General features: G+C 40.9%; 1 protein-coding gene across 1 annotated transcript in view; it reads left to right on the forward strand.

Moving 5' to 3' along the window:
• nell2a (neural EGFL like 2a) overlaps positions 1 to 27,122 on the forward strand; it is a 105,484-nt gene that overhangs the window by 40,594 nt on the left and 37,768 nt on the right. Inside the window, 1 exon segment of the mRNA XM_061678008.1 lies at positions 21,756 to 21,881. Coding sequence (XP_061533992.1) covers positions 21,756 to 21,881 — 126 coding nt within the window.

Genomic DNA, 27,122 nt, shown 5'->3' on the forward strand with positions numbered 1-27,122 from the left:
GCATAAAAAAAGGTAGAACTACAGACTTGGTGAGGATAAAATGTGAATCTATCAAACCATTGTCTCCAGTTGTCTCTGCGAGACTAGCTCTTTTCAAAATCAGGTCACTGGGTAATAAATCAATATTGATTAATGACATCATTACAACCTATGATCTGGACTTTTTGTTACTAAATGAAACATGGTTAACAGAAAGTAGCTGTAATACCATTTTAAATGAGGCGACACCAGCAAATCTTTATTTTATGAACAAGTGTCGAATAGGGAAAAAAGGCGGTGGTATTGCTGTTATTTTTAAGTCATTAATTCAGTGTAAAGAAATGATACTGGGTGATTTTAGCTCTGGTGGCACGGTGAAGACTGGTTAGAGCGTCTGCCTCACAGTTCTGAGGACCAGGGTTCAATCCCCGGCCCCGCCTGTGTGGAGTTTGCATGTCCTCCCTGTGCCTGCGTGGGTTTTCTCCAGCCACTCCGGTTTCCTCCCACATCCCAAAAACATGCATGGTAGGTTAATTGACAATTCTAAATTGCCCGTAGGTGTGAATGTGAGTGCGAATGGTTGTTTGTTCATATGTGCCCTGCGATTGGCTGGCAACCAGTTCAGGGTGTACCCCGCCTCCTGCCCGATGATAGCTGGGATAGGCTCCAGCACTCCCGCGACCCTAATGAGGAGAAGCGGCTCACAAAATGGATGGCCGCCCAAAGGTTATTGTTTTAATAATTAGATAAAATAAAATTTTAATAAAATGATAAAATGATACGACATCTGAAGCCACCCAGGAAAAACTCTATTGCCATGTCAGAATTTGATACAGTTCACCAAAAAAACTGTCGAGAAAACGGTTCAGCAGCTGAAACCATCAGCGAGCTGTCTTGACTCAATACCATCTGACTTTTTCAAAGATATTGCGAAGTCTGTGCTAGGTGATTTGCAGCAAATAATCAATTGCTCACTTCAGTCAGGCGAGTTTCCTAAAGCTCTTAAAGTAGCTTCCATTAAGCCTCTGCTAAAAAATAGAACGCTGGACGCTTCCATGTTAGCAAGCTATTGACCCATCTCAAATCTCCCTTTCATAGTCAAGGTTGTTGAGAAAGTTATTTTTAACCAACTGCAATTTATTGAACTTAAATGGACTTTTTGACAAATTTCAATCAGGGTTCTGAACTGATCACAGTACAGAATCTGCTCTTATCAAAGTGTAAAATGATATAATACTGACTCGGGAAAGGTGTCAATTCTGGTCTTGTTGAACCTCGGTGCGGCGTTTGATACGGTAGATCATGGGTAGGACTACATGGAACAGTCCTTAAATGGTTCAGGTCCTACCTGGAGGAAAGGAGTTATTTTGTTACCATTGGAAGTGTTCAATCTCATCCAATGGCAATGAGCTATGGGGTCCCTCAAGGGTCAGTTCTTGGACCCCTCCTGTTCAGCCAGTATATGCTAACCCTGGGTCAAATTTTTCAGAACTTTAATTTTGACTATCATAGCTATGCAGATGACACACAGTTATGTCTAGCAGTGTCTCCAGATGACTACAGTTCAATTGAGGTGTTGTGTCACTGTCTAAAAAGAGATAAATATCTGGATGAGCCAAAATTTTGTTCAATTAAACCACAACAAAACTGAGATAATTGTTTTTGGCAATAAAGAAAAGAGGATTTCTGTTAGTAAATACCTGGAGTCACACAAAAATCAAAGACCAAGTTTGAAACCTTGGTGTTCTGATAGATTCGGACCTGACTTTCAACAGTCATCTCAATTCAAATCAATTACTAAACCTGCCTTCTACCATCTGAAGAACATATCCAGAGTGAAGGCTTGCATGTTTCAAGCAGACCAGGAGAAGCTAATCCATGCTTTTATCTCAAGTATACTTGACTATTGTAATGGTCTTCTGACTGGAATCCCTAAAAAGAGCATTAAACAGCTGCAGCTCATTCAGAATGCTCCAATGTCAGCTTCAGAATAGCATTTTAAAGTTCTGCTACTGATCTATAAATTCCTAAACGGTTTAGGTCCTGAATACATGAATGAAATGCGAATGGAATATAAACACTGTAGGGCTCTGCGATCGACAGACTCAGGTCAAATAGTGGAGCACAGAGTCCAAAGCAAACATGGCGAAGCAGCATTTAGCTATTTTGCTGCACACAAATGGAATAAGTTGCTAACAGAAGTGATGTCAGCCCCAAGTGTGCATGTTTTTAAGTCCAGGTTAAAAACTCTTCTTTTTTTCCCATGCTTTCTAGAGCATTTCCACTTTTAAATTATATTTCTTGCACTGTACGCTGTTTTAATTGTATTTTTATTTTATTTTTTTCTCTTTGTTTTAAATGTTTAGAAGCGATTGTTTGGGAACAATTGCATCGTTTTGTCCTTCAGCCGTGTCACCAAGACCAGTGTTTTCCTTTCGGGCTGCTGAATGACGTACACAGTAAAAAATGTTGGCAGCCAATAACTTAACCCCTTGTCTATTTAGACAGAAACCGTCTGCCCTGTAAAGATGTCTGCGCTCCCCAAAAATGCAGAAATTGTCAATAAAACTCACGGATAGTGCAGTACACACTTTTTTGAGCCACTTATTTAATTGACTGAGCCTAGAGAAACGTTCATCTCCAAATTGTACAAGTGGGAGAGGTCCACTAATAAAAACCTCAGCATCCAAACATTGCACTTTTGTTAGGAGATTAATTGAAATCTCACTTCAGTACCTCTGATTGCTGCTTGACAACATCCAGGGTGTGTATAATGACATATTTCACAGTTGGGTGCTGATTAGTGATCTCCAGGATTTTCTTTTGGAGATATCAGGCACCATGTCATTGGTAAAACACAGTACTTTGGTGTTCTTTTCACTGCAAAAACGTTTCACATCCTTGACAGCTCAATCACCAACTATTAACGTTTGGGGTACCATTTTTTTCTCGTATGATTTAGTTTCACACCTTTCAGTGGTGGTGGCGGATTAGCATTCTTGACCAGGGTCTTGTAAAAGTGGCTCAAATCTATTTATAAGTCTGATGTCAATGTTTTGCATTGACTCGCGTCCTTTTTTTCTTGCCCTTCGCTGTAGCGACCGTCCACGGCCGCTCACTTGGGGTTGAAGCAGCCCGTATCGCAAGCCAGCCGGGATTCCTCAGTAATCTGCTGATCTTGTGTCCTCCCTTTTAGATGTTGTCCTATATCTTTGGGCTTTGCTCCCAGTAAATTCCAGGGAGAACTGCTGGATGGTCCATTACCGTTTCCACAGACCACATCCGTCCTCTTTATTGAGCTAAGTGACTGTCTGTTAGCACACTTCTGCTCACCATATTGAGACATCGGTAGAGTGGTTTCATTTGTCTGTCCATTTACATACACATACACTTCAAGCCAGTGGATTTTTGTTTCCAGGGTTGACATTCTCTGCAGCAGTCTGTGATAGTCCTCAATGGAAAAGGGAGGCATCTTGATTGCTGGTCTTGTTGCTAATAGCAGGCTTGTGCTAATTAGCAGGTCAGGCTCACGTAATGGTGAGAGGGTATCAGAAAATATTGGAATATAGCAACAACTGACTGTATCTCCCAAAAAAAGTACAGTCCCGCAGGTTTAAAAAATATCCAGGAGTCGCTGCTTCTAATTTTTTTTTTAGAAGAAAAACAAGCTTATCAGCAAGAAATGTTTTTAAACAGAAGCGAAGCAAGCAGAGCTAGCAAAAAAGTGTCTGCACTGTACAAGAGCGAGAGAGAGTAAAGACATTTTCAACAGTTTATATTGGTCGAAAATTTGTGGAAATAAAACCCCCACGTGGGGATTGACCAATATGATTAATTTATGAAAAAAATATAAAATTGACTAGATTTGGACGTAGTAGGTTTGCCAATGCCAGCGATATGTAAAACCGTTTATTTTAAATATTTTTTTCATATAGTACATTCATATTTATATTTCTTCTATATTTAGTTTATGTAATATGTATTTGTATTATTCTTTAACCAAATGTTATCTTTAAAAATGTTTATGTAAAATTGTTTGTTTTAAGGTGGCACGGTGGCCAACTGGTTAGAGCGTCTGCCACACAGTTCTGAGGTCTGGGGTTCAATCCCCGACCCCGCCTGTGTGGAGTTTGCATGTTCTCCCCGTGCCTGCGTGTGTTTTCTCCGGGCACTCCGGTTTCCTCTAAATTGCCCATAGGTGTGAATGTGAGTGCGAATGGTTGTTTGTTTATATGTGCCCTGCGATTGGCTGGTAACCACTTCAGAGTGTACCCCCCCTCCTGCCCGATGTTAGCTGGGATTGGCTGCAGCACTCCCCCGACCCTTGTGAGGATAAGCGGCTCAGGAAATGGATGGATGGATGGATGTTTGTTTTAAACTTTTTCTATTTTCAATTAAAGCAAGAATTACTTCTTGATAATGTAAATGCTTGGTGGGCTGTATGAAAGAACGGAGCGGGCCTTATGTGACCCCAAGGACATTAATTTGCCCACTCCTGGTTAAAAGAGTGTTTTATTTGGTAAAAAAAAAAAGTTAAACATTGTTAGAATTGCATTAAATTTTTCTTCTCATGCAACCCAATCTTGGTGGATATTTGCCAGATACGCCATTAAAAAGTCATGACTATTACAATATCTGCAATGCGGTTTCATCATGATATGTAGTAAACATGGCAAACCCTGCTTCTCCGTGTGGCATCAAAGTGGGAACTTAATAGCTGCCCTCGTGTTGATCTTCCTCCTCCATTGTGTGCGTGGGGACACATTTAGGTGCAAAACACAATAAGTGTGAAAAGCTTTCCCTTGTTGAGATAATGACGAGAGTCAGAGGGAAAATCTGCATAATTGGAGATATTATCTGCTTTCAAATGATTGAGGGTTGACTTTGTAGGGTTGAAAGTTGTCATTTAACACCAAACAATGGCCCTGTTTACTGTTGCAGAGCAGGTGAATATCAGTCAGACATTCAGCTCAAGTGATGTACTGTTTCTGAGAAGAAAAGATTAACCTGATGTTTTTAATATTATGGTGTATTCCTCAGCTAGCATCATACATGCATGCATTGTCCTGCCCTTTTCTATAACACATGCAAGGTCATGATGTAAAAAAAAAAAAACTTCCCCAGAAACTTTTCCCTCAACACACTTTTTTTTTTACTTTCTATCCCCTGTGATCCAGCAAGAGCCAAGAAAAGCTTTCATATACATGACGCAATACTGTCCAAGTGTTGTAAGTAGATTTCAGCGCAAGGCTGCCAGCTTGGTTCAAGTACGTAACAGTGTTGGTGTTTTCAAGCTAATTTGTGTGACTGTAATGTGATAATGCCTATTTAGAGCTCATTTATGCTCTGTGTCCGTCAATTGGAATTGGAATGAGCGTTCAGCAAATAATCCGGCAGACGCTGCTGCATTGAATCGAAGTTTTAAATTTGGGCAGCACACAGAATATTGGTTAGGACGTCGGCCTCACAGTTCTGAGGTTCAGGGTTGTATGGAACAATAATTTCTTACACTTTTTGTTTAGTTTTTTTTCCATCAGTGTTGGTAGAAGCAGGCCTTCTGCTGTGTAGTTTGTCAAGAACAGATCCTGTTTATCAAAATGTGCCATGGATAGCATAAATTTTACAATGTGTTGGAGCAGTGTGACACCCATAAATCTTTTAGTCGGGAACAGAAAATCTTACTGCCTCATGGCAATTTTGCAGTGCTGCTCCAATGCCAAATGGCGAACCATGGGCAAGGGAATGATAATGTGACAGAAACTGCAAAGCCTAAACTGTCAAAAAAATGCTGATAGATCGCATGTCTGTCCAAATGATACCTGAAACGAAATGGAAAAAATGATATGTATAGGGACTTTTGGGACACCCTGTATATAAAAGCAATATGTACCGTAATTGCTTCACATATCCTCCTGAAGGATTGGTAAATTAAAGGTCCAAAGTCCAAATGGCCCTTGGATCCTTCGATTTTTATGTATGCTGCCCTTTGAAGAAAAAGTTTGGACACCACTGTATTGGGATAACCATGTAATTTACAAGAACATACAGCTGTAAATGAGCATGCCTTTTTGTGCCGCATGACAACATATTCTCCTTCATATCTTTGAAGATTTTCTGAAATGTCATAAACTGGAGACCCCCCCTGTACATTTACAAGAACTGTGACATCCTATCAGTTCCCAATCTCTGTTGGCCTATCAAAATACAGCATTGTACCCATCTACCTTCAACGTACCCTACCAGTGTGGTGGGTAGTTCTGTCCAGGCGTCACCAAAGCGATAAAGGCTGATGATTGGATCGTTTAAAGTGACATATCAGATCTCCCTTTTTTCAAGGATGCGTAGAGCTTAACCCTGTAATGCCAACAGTGAACCTGTCTCAAGGGCTTGACTATCTATTCAGCTACCTGTGGAGCAAGTGTTGATGCATTTGAATCTAAGAGAAACAAATACCACCATGACCATTTGGGATGTCTGTAGGCTCTGAAGATTCAGATGTCAAACACAGCGATAAACAAGATACCGCCGCAAAGGTCTGACAGTTCGTAAACCGACTAAAATTGTCGAATAAGATCCACGGGGTAAATGGAGTGCACTTCCATAGCCCACCATCACCAGGTTCACATTCGCGCATACATTCATACACTAATGGGCAGCTGCTGCAATTTAGGGTTCAGTGTCTAGCCCAAGGACACTTCAACAGCAGACAGTCGGAGCCGGGATTCGAAAAACCGACCCTTCGGTCACTAGTTGAGTTGCCGCAATCCACCCCGAAACTTTGTTTTTCGTGATTAATCCGTTCCAAAAAGTCTTAACTAAAATTTTATCGTACAAAAGCAGAAGCAATATTTCCCATTGGAAATAATGTAAATCCAATGATTCCATTCCAGACACCCAAAAATAGTCTCTCACTGAAGAGAACAATCAAGTTCCGCATATGCTCTATATGCTTTGTATGGGCACCTGATTCCAGGAAATGAGTGGCAGAGTCATGAGCACAGGCGGATGACTTTGGTACGGACCATTTTTAACTGTATGAAAACCGAGTGGATGTAAGCAAACTGGAAGTTTCTGCAAAGAATTGTTGAAGACCAAATCATCCAAAAACCAAAGGTCCACTGAATTAACGATGGTTAATTTTCACTTGCCTGGCTGTTAATAATCTGTGAGGCAGACATATTAACCACTAGTTCCATCGTGGCAAGAATGTAACGCTGTTACTTAAACATTGCCTGAACAGTTAACAGTTTTCGTTTGGACTTTCAAATCGATAGTCATTTTCCCTTATTTCTGATTGGAAAAATTCAAGAATTTAAAGTACCACTCCCATTTTAACTTCCTGTAAGTGTAATGGCTAGTTTTCCCAATCCCTTTGTGGCCTTTAATTGTTCCCTTGTCCTGCTGACAGCCTCGAAAACAAGGGTGCTTGCAGTTTGGTTGCTCTGTCTTTTTTTTATCTATCATTAAACCTGCGACGTTCAAGCTTTTTGGCAGGCCTTTGTTGTCCGACCCATCCCATTATCAGTGTGAGACTCGCACCTCCGACATCAACACTTCAGAGCCACGAGTCATCTCGAGAGGCGGCTGAGTCTCGCTCTGAAATAGGCTGCAGGGGTTCGCGGTGATTGTTTGCGTCAGACACGGTACACCGGCAGGAAAAAAACGCAAAAGCCTGGAAAATGACTCCCTTTTGCTCCTGCACTTCTCTCACAAACAAATTATTCCTCAGTGAGTCGTTTGGTATATGATTGCGATCTGTTCTGTGTGTAATCGAGAATAACTTTGCCCAAATATCCTGTCAATGTTGGGGCATTGTCTACCCTCATGTAGAAGCTAAAATGCTGATTGAAATCGCCCCTGTTCTCCTTGCCCAATGACTTTCACCACTGCGGGGAGATGAGATGTGGAATTGTATTTATTGAAAACAACAAGGAGATGATGAAACAGAGGCCCACGCTCACGACATTTAATAAAACACCAAGACAGGCGCAAGCACTATGAAACATTCCTAGGTCAGAAATGGGCTCGAAATAGCCGATGACATCACTTTTGTGTAAATCTTTCATAGATGGCGCAGTAGGCAAAACTCAAGGGGATGCGAGCACAGCCTTGGAGAATGTAAGTGTGAGTAAGTGAGTGAGTGAGTGCGTGTGTCCATTTGCATGCATTCAACATAAATGGAGCATGTTCTTTCCTCCAGCCAGCCCTCACTAGTGCTGGACTTACACTTCAATTCCGATTTTTGTGTTCTCAAGTGGCAACAGTTATGAGATACACTGCATTTGAAAAACATTCAGGGCACTCCACTTTTTCAACATTTTATGTTACAGCTTTAGTATAAAATGGAATACATTCATTTTCTTCCTCAGAATTCGACACGTACTGTAACACATAATGACAACTTTTTGGGGGGAGAATTTATATAGAATAAAAAACACAGAAATCACCTTTTACATTAGTATTCAATGTTTTTTTTTTGGTTTAACAGAAAGTTAAAAAATAGTAAAAGAGACATGCAATCAATTTACAATATTTTTAGTAATATCAGTTTCAAGTATGTACCAATGAATATTGATAACAATTTTCTCTCTTAATTTTTACGTGCGGCGGCACGGCCTCACAGTTCTGAGTGGTTCAAACCCGGCCCCGCCTGTGTGGAGTTTGCATGTTATCCCCGTGCCTGCGTGGGTTTTTTCCGGGCACTCCGGTTTGTTCCCACATCCCAAAAACATGCATGGTAGGTTGATTGAAGACTCTTAATTGCCCGTAGGTGTGAATGTGTGCGTGAATGGTTGTTTGTTGTTCAAATAGCAAAAATGGAGACATAAGAATTCAATTGCAGTTTGACACTTGGGCCTGCCTATGCAGCACCAGTGCCTGTTTTCGACATGTGCATCTCTGACGTAGAATTAGACGGAGGGGCGAGCAGAGGAGAAGTGACAGCCTGTGTTATTGTGTCTGAATTGAACAATCAGTATAGTTCAACATGTTGAGATAATACCATTATTCATCCCCGTGTCGTGGAGCGGACAGCCGGCCAAGAGACGCGGACTCCATTGTTGTTTCCAAATGTCTCACTTAAGAAGTTTATCTTCGCAAAAGGAGAGAGACTTAATTTATATGAGGTATGTTAAGCCATTTGTGTTATGTCTATATCCGCGATAGTATTTCTTGTAGTTACCCTCAGTTACACTACGTGCTAAAGATGAGATTATTCACAGACTTGACGTCGTCACGCACGTATAATTGTCTAATTGAAGTGCCACTTCTTTTGCCTTCAACAATTTCCACACTTGAATACATTTCCCAAATAAATGGAGCTGTGTTACAAACTTAATCTTTGCACATTTTTCAACTGATTCAACTGATTCAAACCATTCCAACTTAAAACTAAACTTACTATTGCTTATTTCTTCACAAACATTGATTTAACACAATTAAACTTTTTATAGCGCTGTAGAGCTGAAATATTCGTTTTTTTAAATTAAAATATGGCTCTTTGAAAATATAAAACCAGTTTGTGACATTGAAACATTCCTGCAGCATCTTCACTGTGTCTTTAGACCAAACTATGTTCCTTATGTTGGCAGCTTGCCGTTCCACCAGCAGTCTGTTGGTGATCTCAGCCTGTAGGAAGTGGTGGTTAGATTCCCCAGAGGAAGGAGAGAAGACCACCAGGCTGCGTTGAGATGGAGAGACCGAGTAGAGGGACAGAGGGTCGATAGAGAAAACAGGATAGTGGTTGATCAGCCGTGGTAAGCACGGGAGCACTATGGGGACAACAACAGCCGAATCATCAACAATAATAGAAAAACTTGTTTTACATGATTTAGATTTTTTTTAAATCTTGTAAAACCCAAAAGTCACCATTTCGAAAAGTTTGAACATTACATAAGAAACAATTACAATTATTTTCAATAAAGAAATCAGGTAGGAATTGTCCTTCTTAAAGTATGTTCCACTGTGTTCAATGGATAGGTATCACATATGATTTAGGGCACGGGGAAAAAAAAAAAATAACTTGGCAAAGTCGACTTCCAAAATAGTTCGACGCAAAATTTCTGCCTCGAAGCGCCGCCGGGACCCCAAAAAAAGTGACGTGCAGAACCATGTTTGCACCGCCGGAACCAATGTTTCACACTGACATTTATTGCAGATGGACCACAGATAAACTCTGCCAAAAATGAAGGAGGAGTGTCCGTAAGTCATTTTTAGACGCTGTTAGATATGTAATGTACATATAACATGATTTATGAGTGACCTGAATGGTAGTTCGTGTTTTTTTTACCTAAAATGGTAATCGCTTGCGTGTTAATGCTAATCGCGATGGCTAACAGTAGAATTTAGCATTTTCCTGTATCAAATTCTGTACACCAAATTTGTACCATACACTCAGTACCAACATATGCAGTTTAAGTCCACATTTAAGTAAATGAGAATAAAATGCATCTTAGTAGTTGACAAAAAATAAAAAAAATAGTGGGTGGAGGGGCGGGGCTGAACAATTATTATTCGATTAGTCGAGCAACAGGAGAATTGATTCAAAAAAGATTCAATAGTGACAGGCCTAAAATGATTTTCACTTTTGAAATGAACTGCGTAAATAAATGAACTTTTCTGCGGTATTCTTATTCATTTATTATGAGCCTTTGTGGGTTAAATGCTTTTCGGCTTTTCATAAAAATTTTTATTTGCAGGCCGAATCTAATGCTCTTGCGGGGCCATATATGGCCTTCTCCACCCCACCCGATCCGATCCTACTATACACAATACACATCCCATACTGATGCATTCAAATCAACCATGTGTGTGTGCCATATGTAAACACGCACTAAAATGACTGCCTGCGCTATCTTTTGAATGTCACAAGGTGGCGGTGGGCTAATTGGTGCATACTGTAGAGCACGGCCGATTCCAAAATCCAATCACTCCCCTGCAATATCAATCCCCCCCCCCCACCCCCCACCCCCCACCCCACACACACATACACACACCGAAGCAAGTGTTGACATATGACAAGCGTCTGGCTATATTTGGCCGCACTTCACCTGTGTGACCCTGCTGAAATGTCATCCAAAAGAGATGATCCAGCTATATATCAGACCGCACATCCCCGTCTCCACAGTGTAAATAACAGTATCTGTCTACTGCAAATGCCAGATGGGACAATCTTAATTCACAATATCGTGGAAGGAGATGGCGGTGCCTTCAAATACGTTCCAGGCGTTTAACATGCAGATTTATATCAATTCCGCAGAGTGATAATTGGGTTAGAAAAATGTAATATGTACTTTGTAGATAATTACCTCATTAATCTAATTTTAATCTGAATTAACATTATGTCCCAGATATAATCAGGAATATATTATCTATACTGTATGTAGGACTCGACAAGAAAAGCAAGGGAAAATCAATCCATTTCACCTTGATAGGGAACAAGTCCTGTGTTGTGATGCCGGTAATGAAAGAAAGTACAGTGGCGCCTGGGCAGTCCATTTGGAACCCTACCAGAATTATAGGATAAAATAGACGTGTGTGTGTGTGTGTGTGTGTGTGTGTGTGCGTGTGTGTGTGTGTGTGTGTCCCAAACACTTAAATACTACGTTATCACCTTAATGAAAAATGTTGCAGAGAGGTCGGACAGCAGTGCTAACGTTTGTGTCAGCGGTTCTAGTAGTTTGTGTCCGGAACAGGCTGAAAGGGAAAAGTTCTGTTACTACGTCACTAAACTAGATTAATTCAATCGTAAAGTCATGCTTACAGTAAATACTCGTGTGAAAAACACTTCCAAGCCAAAAATATAAAAGAAGCAAATTAAAATCAATAAGTATAGCACTAAATATGTATGCCCTCCTTAGGCCGTATTTATTTATTTATTTATTTATTTTTGCCTCAAAATGTTCTAGACCAATGTTTCTTTTTTATTATTATTTCAAATTTGGAATAATACAAACGCCAACACTTAATTTAAATGCCTTTAAGCATGTTTATGAAACAGCTTTTCAGATTTAAAATTCTAACAAAAGGTGCAGAGAGCTCCCGGGCTCAGCAACATGTCTTATAAAGTTAAAAGAAATCTTAAAAAAGTAATAGTTTGCTAAAGTTTTCTACAGTTTCTACTTTGTTTACGGCACTGCCAGAGGAGCATGGCTGTAAACAACATCGTACATTACACTACATTACAATCTACACAACAACAGTATACAACAACATTCCTTGAAAACTAATTTTTCCTCGTCGCTTTGGCCTCTGTCGTCCCGGCCGACGAGTGACGGATGATGACACTCGCTCGATTATTACGCCTGAGAAAATCTATACTAGATGAACGAGAACAGGAATGGAGAGCAAAACCCCATTGGGGGGCTGTGACATGTAGAAAAAAGGCACTTTTGTGATCTGTCTACATGTATAGTTATAGTCACACACTGTGGTAAATGTATGCACATTAGTATCTTTAATTGCTTTTACTGCCAGATGCTGCTCTGGTATGTGTTAAAGATGCAACAAACCTTTTCTCACTTGCACCTGGACACACACACACACACACACACACGCACACACACATGCACACACACATGCACATGCACACACACACACACACATCGCCTTTTTCCAATGCATTTTTCCAAGTCAGGGAGCACATTTGAAAAGTTTAATAACACTGAGCGCACGGTACTGAGACAATTTACAGACACTGCGCTCAGAAGGCAGATTCTCAATTCGTTACTCTCACTCAGTCATCTTAATTGGCTCCTGCTGTCTCCAACAAATTGGGTGGTAAGCTTTTTGCAGCTTTTTTTTTGTTTTTTTTTTTGTTTTAACTTTGGGGGCTTTTTGAACTTGTTCATTTGGGAACGATTTTCCAAATTGCCCAAGAACGTTCATGATTAGGCTATGACTTGCAAAATAATTTGTTGTGCTTCACTTCTAAGCAAATCATTTGGTCAATTTGTGACACATTTTCACTCAAACAGACATAGAAACAGTAATTACTACTAATTGAAGCATGCAGGAACAAAGCGATTAAAAAAACCCTCAATTTTAATATGCCTGATTTTTCATCTGAAACAACTAAAGGGGTAATTCAGCATGTCAAGACTTACGTTCAATCCACTTGCTGCATCACAATGCGGTCTTAGTATAATTATTGCAGAGTCAACTATAGTACGTATCACAACTGCTTATTTAAGCCACTGATGGCTTAAATATTTTCAGACTCAATTAATATGACTCTAAATTGTAGCTTTTGCAATGTGATGCTATGCTAAATGAGTACAGTGGAATATACACAGTAGGTTCATTGCCGATTTGGAATGAAATTTTCCCAAACTGTCACCACCATTAAACCGATATTAAATGTACAAGCAATATTTTAATCCAACATACCATTTCAACATTATCAACTCAAGTAAAGGTAAAAATAAAGATGCATCATAGTCTTACTGCTTTTCCTGCTTTTTCCTTCCACTTCACGTATCATTCTGTTCTTTCTTTTCTTCTCTTTTTAACACCAATTGCTGAAGTTGCTCCTTTTTTTTTTTGTGTAAAAAGTGTCACAACAAAGCCACCAACCTGACATCCACGCTTTCAAATGTGGAAGGATGTCAGAGTACCCAGAGAAAAAACAACAACTTGTAAGTTTGGGGGAAACATGCAAACTCCACATACGAATGCCGGAGCCGATATTCAAACGACTAGGTCACACGAGTCAAACTCCGGGCCCGGGGGCCAGATCCGGCCCACCACATCAGTTTATGTGCCACGGGAAACCAAAGCATGTGCATAGAAATCATGTTTATTGCGTAAATATCCCTTTTAAATGTTTTTTTTTAACATTGAGTTACTGCAAGCATTTCTTTACAAATACACCTTTTAAAATAAATTGAACTAAAAAAACTAGTATTTTTACTGTCTTCTGATTCCAAAATTAGTGTTGTGTAAGTGTAATAATATGAGGCGATCATACATTTATATGGTTTCACAGTCATAACAGCCCTCCGAGGGAAACCATAAATACGCGACAAAAATTAGTTTGACACCTCTGGACAAGGTGCTGCCCAAATGTCTTAGTAATGGGCCAAATTTTTATTATAATTTGAATTCGATTGAACTATCGTGGATTTTTATTGGAATGTGGGAGAAAGCTGAAATACCAGAGAAGACTCACATAAGCACTGGGAAAACATGCAAACAACAGACAAACTGATCTGGGATTTGAACAGCTTGACTGTGAGAAGAAAAAAGAAAACATCCCAAATCAATCCTTAGGCTGTGGCTGAACTTGATGTCTTTCACAATGATAGTTCCATCCATATTTTTCACACTCTTTGTCTCCGTGCGCCTTTCTTGGACTGCTATAAGTGTGTACTGAGGAATACCAGACAATGTTTTGGCAGACCTGGCAGAAGGATCGCGCCATTTATTGAAAACTCAGTTTGAGTGAGTTGCTAGGTGAGCAACGCAAGATAGCGTGAGGGGGGGCGGCTGATGGAATGGCACATAATCATGCTTCTTTGTGGGATATCCAAAGGCAATGGTAGCGTTATCTCCCTTCTGCCAGACCTTGCTTGAGTGCAGTATGGGACACAAGATAGTGAGGGCGCTCTTGCAAGCTTACATGCCATCCAAATGAGCACGGATAAAGCCACTATTTACATCCTGGTGGGATAGCTTTCATGAGCCGGAGAGGGGAAAGTGAAAATGTCAGAACAATTATAATCTTCGTTGAAGCCCCTTTAACACTGCCTATTAAAAGGCAGGAATTTTACAGCTTTTCCCCAGGTCGCTGTTCTTTGTGAACAGCACGGTCACAGAATCCAGCGTCAAAGTCGACCCATGAATTTGTCGGATTGTGCGGTAATATCGGCGGCATAACAGAGCCTGGAAGGAAGCTCTGTGAAAGGGAATAGCGCAAAACCGTGACATGAGTATGAAGTTGAACCGTAGAGACTCTCTTTTCTCATCCGCTCGTCCATCCAGCCACGCAGTTTCTATACCGCTTATCCTGTTCACGACAAGCCGAGCGACGAATCTTTCGTAAGTCGGGCAACTACTGTATATTGAAATCCTGGCTTATCCTGAGCCGATGCAGCGGACTGACCCTGATCGTGCCGATGAGTGGTGAAAGCTGCCTGTTGGCTCCTGGCCAGCTTTCTGTTCTGTGCACGTGACGAGCCAATCAAGAAAATGGAGTGGCCTAATGGAAGGACAGCGATTTGCGCCTATCCCCCCAACCGCTAATCATCCCACCTCCTAATATATTGTTTAAGCAAAGCTAACCGCTGCCACCATATGCTGGATGGATGGCGTGTTCTGGTTATGAGGGTCTAAATCAAACCATCGTCGGGCTCAGCCAATCAGAAGAAGGTGGAAGCTGTCACCTCGAGACCTCGCTGAAGGTTACTGTCGCAGTTGAAGACAGAGTGAATTTCTCTCTGACTTTCAGTCTTTTCAGTGACGCATCATGCCTCCAAGTGCCAGCGGACCTCAGTCACCCGCTGTTTCAATTGCTCGTTCGTTTTCCTACCTTCCAACGTTAACCTTCCAATTTTCTTCCTCTTTTACATCTCTCTAAGCTTAGGATTTTTGCTCATTCTTGTCCCTTAGTCATTCTTTTTTTCTGTGTTAAAGCCACATTTGCCCTTTACTTCAGGAGAATCTCTCAACTCTTAATTGCTTACTTGCCAACTTTTTCCACCCTCAACGCATTTCTCTTGGGTTGCGATATTACCCTTTCCTGTACTTCCGTTTGCTTCCAGAACACTAACGCGGAAAGAGAGCCAATTGTCAGTCAGGGTGCCGGATTCACCACCACCCAAAGCAGCCATAATTTAACTGTACACAACTGAAAATGACACCACTTTAACTATTACACCATGCCTGTACAATAACATCACAAAGAGTCATGATAGCACAATCGAACCTGATAATTGTAACTACGGCAAAGCAAGTTGCGAACCACCTCCTCTTCTGATTCCCTAACACACCACAATATATTTTTTTTTAATGTGGGAAGTGAAGCGCTGATGACACACAAACCACAAATCCCATAATGCATTGTAACAGCTACGTTATCGAACGATAGGCCACCTTTCAATTACATTGCTCCATCTACATGCGGCCCGGACGCTGTGTATCGCGACATTTTGTAAATACCGTAATTTCTTGGGAATTCCCTTCTATCCCTCCCTCTGTGTAATACGCACCATCGATTTTGCTGGTATACATGCTCAAAACAAAGTATTATCCGTATTTTTTTAGGTTTTTCAAAGAAATGTTCTGCTCTGTGTGAGCAGAGTAACACCTTTCTTTTCCTCGACATTTTTGAACCTGGTGCTGTGTGAAGTGGGAGTTCAAGAAATAAATCTCCCATCAAGTAAGACGCTGAATCCTATGCCGTCAGACTGATGCGATAGCAAGAGACATGATATGATAACCGATATCAATATGGCGTCCCCCGCAAGGCCGTCATGATTCTCGGGGTGCGTTCGGAAATGCACTCCAAGCGTTTGAGCGGACCGTTCGTAAACTGAGAGCGTTGTTGGAATTTGCGGAACACGCACACTCTCAGAGTATATTTAAGGCGTCAGATTGAATTTCTGCATTTACCCTCGGTGAGCAGTCAAACCTTTTACCGTATTATATGTAAATTTGTAATATTAGGCATTACATATCATATTGGAATGAAGGTACACCTTTTTCACTACCCCTACGTACTGATATACATCTCTATAATATCACCATATTTTTCCATTTTCAGTATACCGATGTATAATATTACATAATTGATAAATGAAATTATGGTAGTTGTAAAGAATTATGGGTTAATTGCAACGTCAGTTGTTTATTATTCCCTGTAATTGTAGTAATAGTCCTTATGTGTGTTTTACCTTACCTGTTACATGTGCTGTCATTTTGTTCATACCATGAGTGAGGTTAGTGTTTCAGTTTAGTGGCTGTTTCCACAGTGTGTCATGCTCTTACTGTGCCAGTTGTCGGCTATTGGGTACTCTAATGACATAAGCGCCTCAGACCATTACCTGGTTGACTCAAGATTGCCGCAATGTTACCACATGAAATCACATATGGGTCGGCTCTCTGATGGACACCTACAGTCCACTCTGAGAATCTCAACAACACAGCACCTTATCCCTTATCCAGCTCTGACAAATTAGCAGAAGATATTTTAAGTCTTTAGTTGATTTGATTTCGAATAATGTTGTATCCTGTCTGTTTTTATTCGCATTCATGTTCAAAAGCGTTTGGTTTTAGTCTGTTCAAAAATGTTTGTCCTTTTCAGTTCACTACCTAAAGTGTGCTTTGGGTTTTGGACCCCTGTGCATTTGAATTTAGCACCCCTGCTCTACACCCTCAACGTTTCTCAAAGCCACTGACAGTTTTCAATTGTTCATTTGTGTTCTTACCTTTAGTCCGTGCATTTGCCCTTTTCTTTCAGGTAATATTTTTCCTGCCTTATCATTTTTAGCTCGCCAACCAATTCTCCTGAAACATATCTTTCTGGTCTTATGATTTCGTCTTTCTTCGTACTTCCTGCCACCGAAAACTCTCTAAACTCTCAACTTCCCTTAGGACCAGTGACATTGTTCTCATTTGGCACTTCATTTTTCTCTAACTTCTGATGTTAAATCCGCGGTTTTGCAATATTCTTGAGGACAATCTCTCTAACATCTTCATCGCTCTTGTGCCAACTGTTTTACTCTCAACTTGTCTTTCTCATATTGTGGTTTTGCCCTTTCCTTTACTTCCCCAAACTAAACCCTGAATTTTCCTTGAGACCAGTGACAGCATTCTGAATTGGCCATTTGTTTTCTTTCCTTTCGTGCTCGTGCTTTTCTGTTTTCTTTTGGGCAATCAGTCTTGTGCTTCTGCCCTTCCTTCCCCAACCCCCACCGCCCCCCCCCCCCCACCGCACCCCCCCACTAAGCCCCTCAGCTTTCCCAGGGGCCAGTGACAGATTCCTCAATTGGTATTTTTTTTATTTTTTCATCGTCCTCATTAAAAGCCACGGTTTTGCCCTTTTGAAAAGGACAATCCCGCTTAACTCTTTATCTTTTACTTTCCAACTTCCATCATATATTTTTCACTTTTGCCCTATTTCTTTACAGTAATTATTTTTTTGTACCAGTTCATTTCTCTCAACACGCTGATTTTTTCACCTTCAACTTGTCTCTTTGATCTTGTGATTTTGTTCTTTCTTCCTTTCACCTTCAAAATGCTCTACTCTCAACTACTCTCAAGGCTATGTTAAATCTTAAGTTTTAACACTTTCTTTAGGACGTCTGTTCCTTCTTTATGTCTCACTTGCGATCCTTATCACCCTCAATTTGTCTCTCTGGGGCTGGAATATTACACTTCCCTGTACTTCCATTCACCCCCAAAACTCTCTACACCCTCAACTCTTTTCAAGGCCATTGACAGAGTTCTCAATTGGCCATTAGTTTTCTTACCTTCGATGTTAAATCCACAGTTTTGCTCTTTTCTTTAGCAAAATCTCTTTTATGTCTTTATTTCTTACTTGCCAACTTTATTCACTTTAATCTTGTCTCTCTGGTCTTGTGGTTTTGCCCTTCGCTTTGTTTCCTTTCACCTCAAAAACTTTGTAAACCTTCAACTTCCCTTGATACCAATGACAGCGTTTGCACTTGCACAAATCCACGGTTTGGCCCTTTTCTTGAGGACAAACTCTCTTACCTCTTTATCAGTTGCCATATTTTTCACTCTTAACTTGTCTCTCTGGTCTTGTAATTTTTGCCCTTCCTTTTAGTTTTTCTATTCTCCCACAACTCCCCCGACTACCAGCTTTCCTCAAGGCCAGAGCATTCATTTAAGTGAAGGATGCATGTACCTTTATTGGTGGAGGGCTTGTCTCTGTGCTGTATTTATCCCAAGGGCTTTTCAATAGTGTGAAGCAGCTTGTATCAGGGGAACTGTGAAAGGAGGTAACGTGAATGGCACAGTTGCGGGCAGGTGCTTGAGCATCGCCGGGCAAGGACACGCGAGCTGAGAGGCTGCCAATGCAAATCTATTGAAATTCAATTTCAAGTGCGCACCCTGTAAAAGCATCTGGCATGGAACGTATTCAGGGTTGAATGTCTTTGTGAACCCAAGCAGACAAGGAATTTAAGCAATGAATAATAGTAATAATAATTAGTAATCCCAAAGACTGTGGAGATTGGCTCTTGCAAAGTTTGCCCACTATTGACCTGCACAATCAACACAGATAAGATCCTGGCGAATAATACAGAGCTGTGTTTGTTTGTTAGATTTTTATTTGCATCTAATTGCATTCGGTTGCATCACACCATCAAGACAAATTTTTATCGCATTTGCAAGATGGTTGATTCTCCGTCTGATGCAAAGGCATGCAGTTTTAAAGCCCAGGAATAGCTGTTGCTAAGGCAACAGTTATTCTGGAGCCAAAAATAAATTTGTGGGGCCAAACTATGAAATAAAATTCGTAAAGCCACATGAGCCAGTTTAAATTACAGGCGACCCAAAAGAACACGTTAACAGAGTCTCAACTTTGATTTTTATGAACAGTTACTTTCACACCTCCTAAGTTACCAAACAACCTTCTGAGTGTCTTTCTTTGAATAGATTGCAAATCGAATGGTGCGCTATTGTTGTGTGATGAAGCGCCCACCTCTTATGGACCTTCTGCATTCCGTCCACAAGTAGGCCATCTTGTGAAGGAACAAGGTGGTTTTCCATGATAGGATGGTCCTCTCTTCAAGAATTATATTTCCCCAAAAGACTTAGGGAAATAGCTGGTGTGAATGTAATTGTGTTTCCATCCATCTGTTCTCTATAGAGCTTGTCCTCATTACGGTCGCCAGTGGGCTGGAGCCTATCCCAGCTGACTTTGGAAGAGGCGTACACCCTCGATTGGTCGCAAGCCAATCACAGGGCACATGTAGACAAACACTCACATTCACACCTACGGTCTATTTTGAGTCTTTCAAAATGCCTAAAATGCATGCTTCGGGAATATGGAAGGAAGCTGGAGGACCTGTAGAAAACATGCAAAGGCCACACAGGAAGGCCCGAGGCAAGATTTTAACCCGTGCAAATCCTTTGAACTGTGAGACAAATTGCAAATCACTACCCAACCATCAAGTTAAAACATTTAAACCAACATTTTAATTCAGCTAATAAATCCACTGCCACTTCTGGAAAAAAAACTTACCGTATTTTCACGACCACAGAGTGCACCGTATTAAAAGGTGCAGTCTCAGTTACGGGGTCTATTTCTGGATTTAACACATACATAAGGCGCACCGTATTATTGGGCGCAGGCATGGTAAAACATACATTAGCTTAAAACATACGGTAGCATGCATGCACGCTAAAACAATGTTTTTAAAAAGGCAGCGGGAGCAAAACTGAGTTCGGTTGTACTTTATTGAAGTATATAACAATGTACTCACATGATTTTTTGATCAATCTCATCCACAAATCCATCAAAGTCCTCATCTTCTGTATCCGAAATGAACAGCTGGGCAAGTTCTCAATCAAACACGCCAGGTTCGATTCAGTCTCGTTGCTATGCGAAAGCTCGAACAAGCATCCACAATCCATTCACAATTTGTGGCATAACTCGCCCGGCGCTGCCTCCTAGTCTTAGTAAAGCTGTGTTCGCCATCTGTCAACCATGGCTCCCACGGCGCTCACTTCTCTTAGAACGCCCTGTTTACACTAATGTCCAGCGGTTCGTCAAGCCTCCTGGAGTAATGGCAAGGCCTGAGTTATTGCACTCAGTCGAATGGTGACTTGAGACGCTTCTCCCGGCTGTTCTTTGCTCATTAATCCATTGCTCGAGTTGGTCTTCCAACTCGGGCCACCTCGCCTTGTTTCCGCGTTTTCTTTTTCTTTTTTTCCGCGGAAACTCAGCTTCGTCTTCTTGACTTGGCGAAGCTCGTTTTCCTTCTTCCTCCACTTGCGAACCATAGATTCGTTGATCTTGAATTCTCTCGCAGCTGCTCGATTCCCATGTTCCTCCGCGTAACTGACAGCTTGCAGTCTAAACTGTGCTTCGTAAGCATGTCTCTTCGTAGCTGACATTTTCGGGGGTGCTTAGCCAAACCGATGTTGTTTTGCACAATGCGCACCCCGGAAATGATCCCAGTCAGGCAAGCTATAAAATAAATAAATAAATAAATAAATAAATAAAAATGCGCGGGGGCGTGGCTTTAGCAACATCCTTCACGCACCCTCTCCTGTCCTCAGCCACGTCCGCTTTTCCTCTGTGTAAGCAGCACATTATAAGGCGCCCCGTTCATTTTGGATAACATTTAAGAGTTTTAAGTGCGCCTTGTGGTCGTGAAAATACGGTATATTGTCAAAAGTAAAAATGTGAGTTTTTACTTCTGAAAGAACCATCCTCCAAGACCTTAGTAGTTGCCATTAAATATGACCTATTTCCAGAGGAAGGCAGCCATGGATGAAACTTCTTTCTGTTTAGTTAAAGGTGACAAAGTAAAGTGGAAGTCAAATCAATAACGAGTCATGGACCGAGGCTTACAAAATATTGATTAAAAACAAGTTATTATGTGATCTGGAAGAAGGGGTGAGTCTGTAATCCACAATTCAATAGTTGAATAATTTCTTACATGGAGGTCACTGGACAGTCCTCGTTAGGCTATGATTGCGAAATAAGTACACTCGCTAATGCGACATTGCAGATCATTTAAAGAAATCCAATCCATGCCTGACCCAATGTTGCCTTGTCTTTCCTCCTCCCCCGCTTTCCTTTTCAGATATAGATGAGTGCGCTGAAGGGAAGCACTACTGCAGAGAGAACACCATGTGTGTTAACACCCCTGGCTCCTTCATGTGCATCTGCCATACGGGCTACATCAGGATCGATGACTATTCCTGCACAGGTGAGTTCCTATGCTGGCCTTAATGGCAGCCGGCAATGTATTTACAAGTGCTCTGTGACACATTTGCACTCCAGGGTATTTGAAAGAGTAGCTGACCCTTGAAAGAAAGCTTTAACAACTATGTATTAGATGGGAAAATGGCTTAGCTTAACATAGTTGCCAGCAGAATAGCAGACATAAAAGATCTGTCCAGAGAAATTTGAAATCAGCTTTGAGCTCCTTCTGCAACTCAACATGACTGTCTAGCTCAAACTTGTGGTATAGAGTGAAGACCTGAGGGTATTTTAACTGTTACACACCTAGTTGTAAACTGTTATAGACAATCTACTGTATGATACCTGTATTGGATGTTAGCGCTTTTCCATTGGTAAAACTGATAGTACCTGCTCACCCACAGATTCCAAGTGTGCTAAGCCAAAACAATACGGGTGGCATAAAACACTGCTTGACATTCCTTGAAACTGCTGTGGATGCTGCTGGTTGCCCTCAGTGGGCTGGTTATAATGGTGAAACCACATAAATGTATCATAGCAAGGGCTACTGTGTAACTGCACCTTATTAAGGCAAACAAAATGCATGACAAAAACTCTACTCTGGCTCCATCTGAAGAGCCCACGTGAAGCTGATTAAATGTTGCTGGAATACATGTTTGTAGAGGGCTTGTTTTTTTATTTTTTTCATTCTATACTGATATTCACGATTGCGTGATGACATTGCAAATGGGTTGACAAGTTAGATTTTCTGCCACCTTGCTAGCCAGAGGCTGAACTGCACTGTCTTTGTTTACGGAAGAGATGTATTCTAGAGCATGAGCCAGTTATACTTCTTGTCCCTTACATAATGTTCTGTGCTGGAAAAATAAAGTGTCCCATCATATTACATAATTCCCCACACATTCGATGATATAATTTGTATGATGGATAACTAGGCTTGAACAGAAGTCGAGGAAAAAATGTGGCAAATTTTCGCAGGCCACAAAGGATGTGGAATGCCTGATCTGGCCTGTGTCAAGACACTATTTGCGGTGCTTTGCGCATGCGCTGCTAACTACGGCAACAACACTAAGATAAAATACGTACTGTAGGTATTACCTAATCCTAACCGCAACCTTAAGCCGAACCCTATCCCAATCTTACCATCTGACGTTTTCGCCTGTCGCGTCGGTACCTACAGTATGTATTTTGTCCCTTTTGTCCTACTGTTGTTGCTGTAGCTCGCTATCAAAGATGGCTAACCTATTGCGCATCATTTGCATCACATGCAGCTTGTTTTCTCGCAGTTTGCCCACTGTATTGAGGTGAGCAGAGATCGTTCTTTGTCATACATTTTCCTCCTAAGATTATTTTTTTTTACGGCAGATTCATAAAGAGCCACTGAAGTTCAGAATTGCTGGCACCGTGTAAAGGCTGTGCGCACACAGACAAACACACAGAGGAAGGAAATTCTTAAGGCTAAAATGAATGAAGAACTTGTGTCAAAGCTGAAGTTTATTGCACATCAATTTCTATTTTGAAATGTCTAGAAAAATGGAAGTGTTGTCCAATGGTGCTGGAAAATTTGAAAAGAATCTGTTCTAGTATTGGTAGTGAGGACAGTCTTCATCTGGTGTGTGAAAATACGCTGTACTGTGCGTGTGTGATGAGAAGAGAGAAAATGACAGAGAACTTGAGAAAGAGGAGGACTGTGATGAAGGAGGCAGAGCCATTTTTTTTCTTCTCTAAATTGAAACGAAGGTCAATCTAAACAACAAGATCAACAACAACAACAAGCTCAGGCTAGAGATTGTAACTCCAGCAACATTTTATATTTAGCTTACAATGAACAAACACCAGAAAAAGTTTCTTATATTCAATTTAAGCATAATTCTGCTACTTGTTTAGGGCTGAATGTCATTCTAAAGTCATCAATCTGCACACTATGCAGCATTAAGCCACACAAAGACAAAAGTATAGCAAAAGTCACCTTGTACTTTTCGAGGAAGCAGTGCTGCTTCCTTGGCTCGGCCAGGCACAGTTGCTTTCCGCAATCTTGTTGTCAAGTGACGTGCGGTTGCTTGGCAACCGGCCGCATGACTCCTATTATCGGGAATTTAATACTTGTATAGTCTTGTCAAGAAACACACTGAAGACCAAATAAACTCACATGTGTACACATTTGATTAGTAGATGCAGTTCATCAAGCAATGTAACATTTTTTAAAGGCTTTTGGTTGACTCTCACAGTAGACAAAACTAGAAATTTTGGCTCGAAGTGTTTCCATATACAGCATGAAAGGGTACAAGCAGCGCTTTATTGTGTCAATAAAAGCTTTCGTCCATGTCGGTGAGAGTCACTTTGCCAGTGCGAGCTCCGTAAACGATCTTGAACATATGTACGAAAGCGCATAGCAAAAATGCTGTGATAATGCAAAACATTTTTATACAGATGGCAGACATGCAGCACTGAAATGTCGTATTGTTTACACCACACAGAATTCTCCCAACATTTCCAGAGAGTTATGGTGGTGTCATATCAAATTACATTCAGAGCATATCAAATCAGTTTTCGCAGTTTTCAAACTTGCTGCTCTGCTATTTTGGGCTAGGCGAAGTAAAAATTGTGTTTTCTTCTCATTCAGTTGCGTCACGTTTTGCTGTGAAATTGAACATAATTGTTCTGATAAAAGATTCCTTTGTGCTATTAATTGGTTTTCAAATGTGTAAAAACTACTTTAAATTACTTAATAGAACTATTTATGTATGTACTGTATTGTAAGTCACTGATGGTGTGATTAGTTGTCTGTCTCTATGTACAGTGAATATAAAAAGTCTAGACACTTTTTTGACGATACCAAGCTAAAGCGAACCTTTTTCCGCCTTTAATGTAACCTATAACCTGTACAACTCAAATTAAAAACAAAATCTTTTTTAGGGGATAAAGTAAAAATAAACAACTGCAATAATGTGGTTGCACAAGTGTGCGCTCCCTCTTATAGTTGGCTGTGGCTGTGTTCAGAATTAACCAATCATTTTCATTCCTGTTAAATGGGAGTCAGCACACACCTGCCACCATTTAAAGCACCTCTGATTAAACCCAAATAAAGTTCAGATGTTCTATTAAGGTTTTCCTGACATCTTTAGTGGTACATTTGGTAGTGACTTTTATTTGGCGTGAGGAGTCCCTGAACCCAAAAAGTCTGAAAACCACTGTAAGCCACTGCTTCTTGCTCCTGGGATCTGCTCAGGATGCTGCAGAAATATACTCCCCAGTCTCCACTTTGCTGCAACGCTCTCATTTCCCGTTGTCTCCTTGTGTAGCCACACGCTGAGAAGTAAATAAGAGAGACCCTCATTCTCTCTCTTTAGTATTTTATGTTTGCATCAAATGTGACCTTATTTTCTTCTAAAGAAAAACTAATTGTGAATTTACATTTCAGTGGTAGTTTAACATCACTTCAAGTGCAGGCAGCAGGAACACTGACAGACTTTGTAGGGGCTTTTTGTACATTCAGAATGGTTAGCTTTGATGTAAATCCAGGATCACACACAGCGCGTAAAATCCAAGAAGCATCTGAGCCAGTCAGCCCTGTCTATCCTTCGTCTGAAAACAGCACAATGTCACTGATGAATGATGAGCGGGCAGATCCGCCTCAATCCTCTCAAGTCTTTTGAAGGCGATGCCAAGTACTGTAGCAACCCACCCCCCACCCCTCCGCGCGTCATCGGCCCAGGAAGCGAGCTACCTGTGTGGATTCCTGTGTGGATGGAATTAAAAAGGCAATTTGTATCAATGCAAACGAACACAAGAGTGAAGTGGCAGAGTGCCTGCAGACCTCCTGTCATGTCTGGCTCTTTCAATCAAGAACTGTCTTGAAAACTGACATACTGTATGTAGCTGCATACGGTCCCCTGTGGAGTTTTCGTACCTGTCGTCTGAGGTAAGAATCGAGCAAAAGTCAAGAATTTGAGTCTCTGAAAAAACATCCATCCATTTTCTATCGTGCCGTTCCGCATTAGGGTTTATGGTGATCAGGAGCCTATCCCTGCTTACTTTGAGTGAAAGGTGGGGTACACCTGGACTAGTTGCCACCCAATCGCTGGGCACCTCTGAAAGACATCAACAAATTCATAGTGAACCATTCCAAAGATGCGACGAAACATCTCCGAGCTGTACTAATAAGAACACTAGTGCGCCACAGAACCAGCAATTCTACTCCTTTTTAATCTGTGCCACTAGCAAGTTTTATTTCCAGGTTTTCTTCCACGGTGTGCTACTGTAATTCCCCAGATTCTCGATGGAGATTAATGCCCCTGCCCTCAACCCAGTGGATTAAATTGCAGCACTGTATTGTATGTAGGCTCTATTAAAACGCATTCAAGTCACCACGCCGCAATGCACGGACCACGCGTCTCCTTATGAAAGTCAATATGTGTGATTAAACCCGGCTAATACTTGGGGGTGGGGTTGATGTCGTGACTCATTCGGTCAAATTACTGCAGTAATCTCTGCACTGAATTATTGGAATATCGCATCCCATACATCCAGTAGCTGGCCTCGGAGTACTTGATAACAAATACACAATCATAAGTAACTATAGTCCAGAATCTGTTGGGTGTCATATTTCCAAAATAACATTAGTTTTTGTTTAAATCATACAGCTTTTATATATTTTTTAAAATATTTTGTTTATATTTTTCTAGAAATAGTTTCAGCATAGCCCGCGACCCTAGTGAGGATATGCAGAATGGAAGATGAATGAATGAATGAATGAATGAGTTTCAGCACACCGATGACATTGGGCAGGATCCTTGCATCCCCAAAACCATCACTTTTTGGGAAAACAAAAAAACAACATGCATGTTCAACCATTAACATTGCATTGTCAAAAAGGGAAAGCTATGATTGGTCAATAGACTAAAAAAAAAAAAAAAAAAGACCCACGAGGGGACTGATATGTCCCACTGATACAGATCGTTATTGTGAAAAAATATGAAATTGACCAAATTTGGACACGAGATATCCGCCCGATAGTGACAATATGGAAAAGGGTTATTGTCTACTGAAAGTATGTAATATGTCATATTAAAATCAGACATTATATGTTACTGAAAAAACTTCGCAATTGCATTATTGGAGCAAAAAAAAAAAAAACAATCACTTTTCCTAATTGTTCAGCCCTTTCCCAAGAAAATAAAATAGCCTGCAGCAATCTACTTTCTGAACAACAATTAGTGCCTGCGGCCCATGTTGGCCCCTGATCCTA

Source organism: Phycodurus eques, chromosome 5 (genome assembly GCF_024500275.1).
Source record: "Phycodurus eques isolate BA_2022a chromosome 5, UOR_Pequ_1.1, whole genome shotgun sequence".
NCBI lineage: Eukaryota > Metazoa > Chordata > Actinopteri > Syngnathiformes > Syngnathidae > Phycodurus > Phycodurus eques.